General features: G+C 66.9%; 1 protein-coding gene across 5 annotated transcripts in view; it reads left to right on the top strand.

Moving 5' to 3' along the window:
- The first annotated feature begins 8,875 nt into the window (after nucleotides 1–8,875).
- BRSK2 (BR serine/threonine kinase 2) overlaps nucleotides 8,876–9,893 on the top strand; it is a 25,678-nt gene continuing 24,660 nt past the window's right edge. For all 5 annotated transcript variants that reach the window (XR_013336940.1, XM_077771519.1, XM_077771518.1 and 2 more), the window contains exon 1: nucleotides 8,876–8,923. Coding sequence is in view for 4 of the 5 variants with exons in the window: in XM_077771519.1 (XP_077627645.1) it covers nucleotides 8,918–8,923 (6 nt within the window). In the remaining variant the exon portion in view is untranslated. The remainder of the gene's footprint in view (nucleotides 8,924–9,893) is intronic.

Below are 9,893 nucleotides of genomic sequence, written 5' to 3'. Positions count from 1 at the left end.
GGGGGCGAGCGCTGCACTGGCCACTGTCCATGGTGCTGAGAGGACCCCTCCCCACTGGCCGGAATGCGCCGCACCCCGCTGACTCCCTGAGCCTGTTCAAAGCGGGTGCTGGGGCTGGAGCTTGCGCCTGTCCCAGCTAGGGAAGCGCCACCCCCAGGCCGGGCATGGGCAGGTTCACCCTGACCCCTCGGGCAGTGGGAGGAGAATGGGCCCGGCCTCAGTGTCCTCTTCTGAGGAAGGAGATGGGCTGCTGTGAGGTTGAGGTTCAAGTGGAAAATACTTAGGGGTCTTCCTGACCAGCGGCATGGCCTAGCCACCTCCCAGGGCCCACCTGCCCCAGGGCCTTTGCCAGGGCTCCGTGGCTGAGTCTGCAGTCCCCCTGGTGCCCCTCCAGGGCTGCCCCCGACCCCCCTTACGGGAGAGGCAGGACCGCACCTCCCGCAAATCCTGCCCCTAGTGCCTCCAGGCTGATGCTGGGTGGGTGGAGACGCCCTGTGAGCGCTGATGCTGTTCGGAGCTGCCCGCGCCGGCTGGGTGCGGCACCTTGCTGAGCCGGGGCATGCGTGGGCCGGGGAGAAGCTGCCGCACAGTGAGGGGTCAGGACACACGTGCTTAGCTGAGGTCGTGGTCGAATGAACAGGAAGCCCTTCCGGGATGCACTTGGAGGTTTGTGATGGCAGAAAGGTCCCGGTAAATATGCCCCCGAGTGGAAGAGGTGCCGTGTCTGTCCCTGGGGCCGCCGGAAGCACATCTCCCTGTCTAGTTGTGGGGCCCGGAGGCCTGAGGGCTGTGGGGGGCCCATTCCAGGCCCCTCCCCCGCTTCTGGCCGCTTGCTGGCCGCCCTGCGTCTGCCTTCAGGTCCGTGTGGTGTTCCCGCTGTGCCCCTCGTCACAAGAGTGCTTGTCATTGGCTTCAGGGGCCGCCTTGGATGTTCAGCATTCTCACGACGAGATCTAGAATTTACCTCTGCGAGAGCTTTGTTCCAAATGAGGTCTCATTCACAGGTTCCAAGGAGTAGGACACAGACATGTGTCCCTAAGGCCACCATCCCATCCCTACTCCATTTGTGGAGTTTGGGGCCCCAGGAGGCCCCCGGTGGTTTTCACAGGTCCCCAGTTTTGTACCCCAGCTTCCTGCCTGTGGGCTCAGCCCTCGGTGGTCACCTGGAGCACAAGCGTCACTTGGCGATGCTCTTTCTGAAAGTCTTACTCCCTGCCCTCACGGGTGCCCCCAGCCCTGGATGAGCCTGAGTGTAGGGGTAAGGAGGGTTGGAGGAGAGCCAGGTCGTCACAAAGGGTACCCTAACCTTGCCCTAGTGGGGTGGCCTTCAGCCCAGCCTTGGGGTTCCCTGCCACCCAGGCACATGGTGGAGGGGCTTCTGTGTCAGGTGAAGAGATGGGGTCAGTGCGGGAAACAGGGCAGAGTGAGGTGCTCCCTCTTCTCAGTGGACACCCAGGGGCAGGAGGGGAAAGGACATGGACACCCCAGGGGCCCAGGCTGCATGGTGCCCTAGCAGGGACGGGGGCTTCCAGGTACCGTCCGTTCCTCCCCACCACTGGCATCCACATGGCTGACTGTCCCCTCACAGGTGCACCCACCCCCTGCCCCAGGCCCGGGGGGAGTTAGTCCTCAGACCCAGGCTGGGGAGCTGCCCGGCAAGCTGGGGGCTGAGCCCAGCTAGCAGAGGGGCTCTAGCCTGGAGACTCCGCCAGCCAGGTGTGCACGGGGACGTGGAGAGAGGCACAGTCCCGCGTGCCCCTCCTCCAGTCCCCGAGTCTCTGGGGGGGCTCCATGCTGTCCAGAAGGGCCTGGGTGGGAGGGGCTGTTTTACCCCCTTCCATAGGTGAGATGGGGAAACTCAGGCTGGGGCGCCATGCTGTCCGTGAGGCCATGCACCCGGCTCCAGGAGGCTGCTGCCCACGTTTGTCCAGCTCATACTAGAGGCCAGGCCTGAGCATTCGCTGGCTTCTGGTGGTTGGAGGGCAGAGTGTATTCATGACCTGCTGTTACCTAACAAGGGATGCCCAAAACTTGGTGGCTTGAACCAGTGAACATCCTCTCATGGTTCCTGAGGGTCAGGAGTCCAGGGGCAGCCGAGCCAGGCAGCCATGCTCGGGAATCTCACGAGGTCCCAGGTATGGGACAGAGAGCCAGAGGCCTGTGCTCTCGACCTCAGGACAAGGTGGTGGCTCCTCAGAGCCGGGGTCCCAGGGAATGGACACCAGAAGAAGCTGTAGCTACCACCTGTCCTTGAAGGATGAAGGGTTATTCCCTGCCACGCAGGCCAGCGTGGTGCAGTGCGGGAGGGGCCTCAGGGCTGGGAGGCTGGCTTTCGGGAAGAGGGCTCCCTAAGAGTCCCTGGGAGGCTGCTGCGGCCTGGCCGCAGGAAGGGCGGGAGCGGCAGCCAGGGGCCACAGGGCCAGGTGCCGCGAGGAACAGCGCTGCAGACGGCGACCCTCGGGCGTGCGTGGTCCACGCCCCCTTCCTCGTTGCCTCTGCCCACCAGCTGCTCCCTGGAGTTTGGGGAGGGGCCTCTGCAGCCCCCCCCACGGGCTCCGTCCTGGGCCCAGCTTCTTTGGGAAGCCCCCCGGGCCAGCTGGTCCCGTAGCCCGCTGCCTCTGGCTGCCCGCCCCAGGCGAGTCTGACCGCATCGAGCTCTTGTCTGGGGCCCTTGGCCTGCGGAGAACATGGTGCCCCTGGCCCTTTGGTCTGCCTCCAGATCCAGGCACGTGGGGTCTGGCCTTGGCATGGGGTCAGTGGCCAGGGCAGGACCGCGAGGTTGCAGCCATGTCCGCGGCGTCCCCCAGTGAGGCCGTGTGCTGCTGCCCTGCTGCTGTGGGCGGCCCGGCCCGGGGGAGGGGGGCTGGCCCAGGGCCGCCAGCCCTGCTGACTCATTTTCCCAACAGCCAGTGTGGTGCCACCTCTCCGCCTCCTCCAAGGAGAGCCCAGGCGGTGGGGGGTGTGTGTGACAGGGCTGTCCACCTCCAGGAGGACAGGCTCGTCTTCTGTGCCGGACTCCCTCACACCCCCACGAGCAGAGCCCCAGGGTGAGGCATGTTGAGGTGGCAGAAAACGGGTCATCCTTAGCTGTGCTTGTGGCCCCAGGGGAGCTGGCTGCATGGTCCCAGAGGTGCAACAGCTGGTGATGGCCCCAGGTGTTAGTGACCCTTGGGTGGTCCTGTGAGCTCTGGTGGCCGGACATTGGTCTCTCCTGAGACGCAGATGGCAGCCCCTTGATGTTGGGCAGGCACTGTGCCTGGGTCAGCAGAAGCCCCGCCCCCCCCGCCGCCCCCATGAACCTCCTTCCCAAGAACCCACCATGGGAGCTGCTGCCCCTCATCCCCTGTGCCCAGGGACCCACTGACACAGCGTGGGTCCCCAGTGTGAGCGCGCTGCGGGCTCCATGGGCAGGCGCCGGCCTGGTCAGCACCGTGGACAGTGGCCGTCCTCCTGAGGGCCAGGTTCCAGATTTCAGAGCCCCTCCCTCCTCCCGAGACTGCTGTCCCGCCCCTCGGCCCACATGCCCTCCTCCATGGGCTTTTCCGGAGCTTGGGTGACCCCCATCCTTTCCCTGAACTCTCTCCTTCCTTCCGGGGTGGGGGCGCGGGTCTTCGGGCTGCCAGACGCCGGCAAGAAGGACCTTCTGGCAAACTCTTGGTTGGGATCACGGCTGCCTGCCCTGAGGCAGGACCACAGCCTGTGGCTGAAGGGGGTCAGGGGCTCTGGGCGCAGCCGCTGCCTGCGGTGCGGGGATGGCGGGGGAGGGGGACGAGTCTCCACCACGTTGAAGGAAGCCCCAGCTCCGAGGGGCTCCACTCCCCCGCGGTGGGCACCCGTGGTGACCGCAGGGTCTAGGCATGTGGTGATTTGAATGAGAAACGGCTGACGCAGTCATTTCTCCCTTGGCTTGTGGCCCCGTGCATGCTGCTTCACGGGACTCGGGACTCCGCAGGCAGGGCCCATGGCGTTCGAGGTGCCTGCAGAGCCCACGGGACTCACGTGGCCCCGGCCCGCAGCCAGTCGGCAGTGCAGTGGGTGCAGGTGTGGCAGGTCATGCCACGGGGCCCTTGTGCGGCATGTGCACGCACTCCTGTGCTCTGGGCTCCTCTGTGCAGGGCCCTTCCTCCCCCCCACGTGGACACGCAGAGAAGGCAGCCAGTAAGTGTCTGTGGTGGCACAGGCGGATAATGACCTAACGTGGCCCTGCGGGGAGGCTTCGAGGCCAGTCTGCCATGGCCAGCTGACTCCTCTCGGGCTCCCCCATGGTGGACGGACACAGGCCCGCCAGGGAGGGGGCGGTGCACAGAGGCAGGGGCTGGAGGGATTAAACCACCGTGCTCTCCTGCTGTCCAGCGGCGCAGGCGGGGCACAGCTCATGGCCTGCCACGTATGGGGACGTCAGAGTGGGACCTGACACAGGCATGTCACTCACCAAAAGGGGTCAGACCTCTGTGTGGTCCCAACCTCCCCGCGGCAGCCGCGTGGGGTGGCTGGAAAAGGCTGCTCGGCTCAGGATGCTGTGGAGCCGCCCGGGGAGCCGCACCCGATGGCCACAGTGGAGGAAGGGAGGCAGGAGGCCTGTGTGACGTGTTCCCAAGCACTTGGAAGAGGCCACGCCATGCGGCCCCAGCGCCTGGAGGGAGAGGACTTCAGGGGCAGTCAGTGGCCCCATAAGGGAGGACAGGCTGGATGGGCCCCAAGGGCGCTGAGCTGCCCGTCCGTAGGGTCTGCAGGGCTCGAGGCTGATAGTGGATGGAGTGACCAGGACTCCCGAGGGTCAGGCTTAGGGCAGCGGCCATGCATGGCCGCCCTGAGAGGTTGAGAGGCAGCCCTGGGGCCACGTCAGAGCAGGGCTTTCCCCAGGCAGGCGCCTTCGGCCCCTGGGGTGGAAATAGCACCGGAGGCTGGAACACACGTGGAGCTCATGAGCAGTCCCTGTGTAGGGAGGGCCACCCCAGGCTGTCCCTCCGCCCCACCCACTGCCCATCAGCCCGACTGCCCCCCGGGGCTACAGGGCTGGTGCTTGGGGCACCTCTCCCTCTCGCTCACAGCACTGTCACCTGCTCCCTGACCCCGGCCCAACCCAAAGGGCGGTGTCTGGGCCGTGGGAGGTGGGTTCTCTTCTGGGGGCTCCAGCAAGGTTTTATTCTGAAGGCCCATGACCATGAGGAAAAGGGAGGTCAGGGTCGAGCCCCAGGAGCCCCAGTCACTGAGCATCTGCTCAGGTCTGCCCCCAGCCCTGAGCCCCGGCCCCACAGGGCCCCATAGGCCACCTCCGTGCTGGGGCCCCTGAGGGTCTGCCAGTGTGGGTTCTGACCCTGAACTTGCCAGCCCCACCTGTCTGCTCCCCACAGCTCTGGGGCTGCCCTGGCCCCCTCACAGCCTCGGGGGGCCAGGCTCTTTCCCCCTTCCAGAGCACTGCAGCAGGTGTGGGGGCCGGTAGGAGCCACCAGGCCAGGAGGGCCTGGCACTGCCTGCAGAGAGCTGCTAAGCCCACCCTAGAGAGCTCCAGCCCACCCAGCAGCCCCCCGCCCCACAGCCCCCTGCCCGCCTGCTCTCTGGCCACCTCTGGGCCCCACGGGCCCTAATAGCTGAGTGAGGAGGTAGGAGTGCTCCCCTGAAGCCCTGCCCCTGGCCCGGCACAGGGAGGGCCCCACCCTGTCTGGGGACCTGGGACCTGGGGCCCGGGTGCAGGCCCTGCTCTCGGATGGCAGCCTACAGGTCCCCTGGGCTCTCCTGGCCAGATTTGGGGCCCTGGGGGGTGGGCACCCCCAATAAAGCACAGGTTTGTTTGTGCCCAAGTCTGGGGTACAGTGGGGAGCCAGTGGGTGGGGCAGCCCCGGGGGGCTCGGGGCTCTTCCTTGGCCTTTTGCCTGAGCCTTCCCAGGGTGCCCCTGGGGCTCCCCGATGCCTGGAGCCTTCCTGCAGTGAGGCACAGGCGGCCCAGCACGCTCCCGAGCCTGCCGCCTGGGCGGGACCCCGTCCGCTGCTCTGGCGATCATCTGTGACACCGTATACTTTTCCTGCGTTGGAGCGCGCCCGTGTTTGCTGTAAACACAGTAATATATCACAACAGGGAGCTGAGCTTGAGCAGCTGCAGGGCTGGGGAACTATGGTGACTGTGGGCTTCCCTGCAGACGCTGCCCTCCCACCGTCCTGAGCCCGCTTCGGAGGGCTCCCTGGGCACACTCTCCATCCTCTGCCTCTAGGGAATGGCAGGCCTGCTCGGAGCCCAGACACCCCACCCCAGAGGCCACCAGGGCTGGGTCACTGCCCAGGGTGCCAGGGAAGCTTCACTAAGGAGGGGCACCTCCACGCTGGGCTTTGAGGGGTGTGTAGGAGTCTGCAGGCCTGAAGACTTTCTTGGCAAAGGTCGCAAGTGGAAGAAGATGAAAGCAGGGAGGGAACTGCCAGAGCTCCGGGTCACTGCCCAGGGCAGCCCCCCTGCACCCGGCTGCGCCTCCCGGCTGGCCTCATCTGAGCTCGGCGGGAGGCTCCAGGTGGCCCGCCGGTGGGGGGCTGGGCCCATGGCGTGCGGCTTGTCGGGCACACACTGTTCTCTGGCCCCTTTGTTCCCTGGCCCTCCTGGGCAGCTGTGCAGCAGCTGGTGACGTGACCACCGAGTTTCCTGGTCGACGAAGCGGGAGCCCGTCTTTTCCCGCAGTGCCCGGCACGGCCACTGGGCAGGATGGCGGTGGTGGCACCAGCTCCGTCACACGCTGCGTCTGGAGTCGGCCGGCATGGCGGTCAAGCGCCCTGTCACCCGGGCACCCATTTATTTTCCTCTCCTGGAGGCAGGACGATGCGCGCACTGGTGTGCCCTCCTGTGGGCCCCGCCCACCTGCCCAAGCGCCGTCCAGCCGTGTTGTGTTTTCACGTCTGCTGGGAACCTGGCGGCTGAGCCAGAAGTACTTCACTCCTTCCCGTTAGAGGACATTTGTCCCTCCCCGGGTTTTGCTGCGTGAACAGTCTAGCAGAGCTGCCCCGGGCCGTGCCCTCCTGTGTCGGGAGTGCTCTCCCACACCCCGTGGTGGCTGTCTGCCCGGTGGGGGTCGCGCGTCTGCACCGGGGTGTCTCTTCACGGGAGGTGTCTCTCCTGAGCGTTCAGAACTCGCGGGAGCCTGTCCCCTTTGGGGCAGCGGCTGTTTCTGCCTGTTTCCCCGGTTCCCCTTGGCCCGTCGGCGTTGTTCTGGGGTCTTGCCGGGCAGAGGTTTTGCTCCGAACACTGCGCACCTGCTGTCTGGGAGACAAGCCGGGCGGCGGGGCCGGGTCCCTGGGCCTCCAGCCGTGGGTTACAGACTCGACGGCAACACACCCGCTGTCTCCTGCTGCTGCGCACTCCCTGCGCTCCCTGTGGGCCCGGAACCAGGGCTCAGGAGCCTACAGCCCTTCCTGGGTGGGAGCGGGGGGCGCACAGCGGCCCAGCCGGAGCTCATCTGCCCTGGGCTGAGCACCGGGGCTTCCCGCCCTTGGGCCCCAGCCACGGAGGCCCCCCCCCCCCCGGGGCTCACCGTGCGCAGGAGAGGGTGGCTGCGGGCCTGCCCGTCCTGACCCGAGGGGAGAGAGAGGAGCTGCGCCTGGAAGGTCAGGTGGGACCTCGCTCTGTGGGAAGACACAGGCCACACGGAGTTACGGCTGTGAGGTCCGTTCGGGGAACGGAAGGGCTCTTGCCAACTGCACGACCCCCGCCCCCCCAGGCCCCATGTAAAAGTGGGGGAAGGGCAAACCCGAGCAGCTGGTGAGCACGAGGAGCTCAAGGTCAAAGCCGAACAGCAACAGCAGGCCCTGGGGCACTCCGGGACACAGGGCAGGCAGGTGGTGGGGGCCCCGACTGTACCAAGCCCGGGTGCAGCAGTGCGAGCCCCCTGTCCTCGAGGCGGGCGTACCAGGCGGAGCACGAGTCCGGGTCAGGCTGCGATGCCAAAGTTAATGGTCCTGCCCCCTTGCCCCGAATGCTGGAGGCAGGGGCCGTCATGGTACCTTCACATGCGTGCCTGAGAATGACAGTCACCTTGGAGAATGTCACGGTTGGGGGCCCAGGCTCAAGAACGGAGAGGTGGGCGTGTCCTGGGCCTGAGGCCGCAGAGGGGTCCAGCCAGAGGTCAGGAGGGTGGCCGGCAGCAGCCTGGGCTGCAGCGGGGGTGAGGCTGCTGGTGGCCCCGGTGGCCTGTCCTGGCCAGGGAGGGGCGGGGGGGATGGCTGGCTGTGGCCACGTGATACGGGGCAGGACCAGGACTAGAAGCGTGGCCATGAGAGCAGAGGCGCGTTCTGTCCTGTGGGGGCCCAGGGCCGGGGGCGGGGGCGTGGCAGGTGGGGGTGGGGCTGTCCAGGGAGTGGCCTTGGGGCCATCCTGCTGTCCCCGAGACTCCAGTGGGCTGGACACTACTGTCTGGGGGCACCTCCGTCCTGAGGCTGCTGGGTCAGGGCTGCAGGGGGTGGAGACTGGTCCCTGGGGGAGGGGTGGCCCTGAGCCCGAGGGTACCCTGCTCCCCTGCTGGGCAGGGCTGGGCAGTGGCTGAAGGCCCGGGGGGCAGGGGGCTCTGGGTGTAGGGCCTCCAGAGCAGAGGGGAGGGTCCAGGAGGTCAGAGGGCTGGTCCCCTGGTGTGGGGCAGGGCTGCCGCTCCAGGACGGAGCTGTTCTGGGCCGTGACCAAGGAGCCTGGGAGGGTGGACAGTGGCCGTGGATGTCCCACTTGAGGCACAATGGGTGGGGGTGGGGACAGCACTCAGGGGACACGGGCCCTGAGTGAGGGGCCTGTGTGGGCAGTGGGTGGGGTCCCTGCCGGTTGGGGCCCTGGATGGGTCTGAGGGGGCTTCTCTACCCCGCAGGCCTTGTGAAGCTGGGGATTCACTGTGTCACGTGCCAGAAGGTGGCCATCAAAATTGTCAACCGGGAGAAGCTCAGCGAGTCTGTACTGATGAAGGTGAGCTCAGGCGGGGCCTGGGGACAGCCTGACATGGGCCTGGGTGGGTCCCTGTGGTGAGAGCCCCATGGGTGGGGCTATAGAGAAGCCCAGTGGGGGCAGCTCCTGCTACAGAACAGGCTCCCTGTGTGGGCGTCCACTGACCACGGCCACCACCTTGCACGCTGGCTTCCCTCCTCGGCCCCACCCGCCCTTTCCCCCTGCCTCAGCCAGGGCCCGAGGAGGGACAGGCCGCATCCTGGGGCACAGTCCGGGCGCTGTACTGACCTGCTGGGATAGCTGGCTGGGCCTCAGTTTCCCCAGTTAGCCTCAGGAGGAGGCCCCTCCCTCTGAGGAGGGAAAAAGGAAGTGACAGTTCCCCAGGGACCACAACAGCCCCTCCCGCCCCCATCCCGGGAGCCCGACCTGTGGTGGAATCTGGACCCCCTTTGGGACTGGACCAGGGCCCGCGTGGATGGATGTAGGAAGGGCTTGCTCCGGACTCAGGTTCCCCCGTCTGCCTGCTCACCCGGGGCTGTGCGGCACTCACACCTCTGCACGTGGGCGGCGTGCTGGGGGCTCCCCATCACCGCGGCTGCCCCTGCCCTGAGGACTGTGCCTCCCTCGTTTCCCCAGCCATCTCCCGAGGTGGGCATGTGCAGCCAGTATGCCAGGGGGGCAGGGAGGGGCTTGGGTGGGCCCCACTGAGGAGCCCCAGGGACCAAAGCTGGGCAGTTTTAAGAGAAGGAGTGGTGGCTTGGAGGGGTGGGGGCAGATCTGACCTTGCCTTGGACAGCTTCTGGGACTCCCAAGTTCAGCTGAAGACACGGAGTTCAAGGTGCACACGAGCTATCTGAGCAGAGACAAGAGCTCGGAGGCAGAGGCCCCCCGAAGGCCCGGGAGGGCCGGGGTGGAGGCAGCCCCCCTTTGTGATGCCCCTGGGATGGAATGGGCCAGCCCACGGGGGTGGAGACCCCAGCACGAGGCTGGC

This window comes from Crocuta crocuta, unplaced genomic scaffold, assembly GCF_008692635.1.
Source record: "Crocuta crocuta isolate KB4526 unplaced genomic scaffold, BGI_CrCroc_1.0 scaffold1192, whole genome shotgun sequence".
NCBI classification, from domain to species: Eukaryota; Metazoa; Chordata; class Mammalia; order Carnivora; family Hyaenidae; genus Crocuta; species Crocuta crocuta.
Note: the sequence above shows the minus strand (reverse complement) of the source record. Positions and strands in the feature narration are given on the sequence as shown.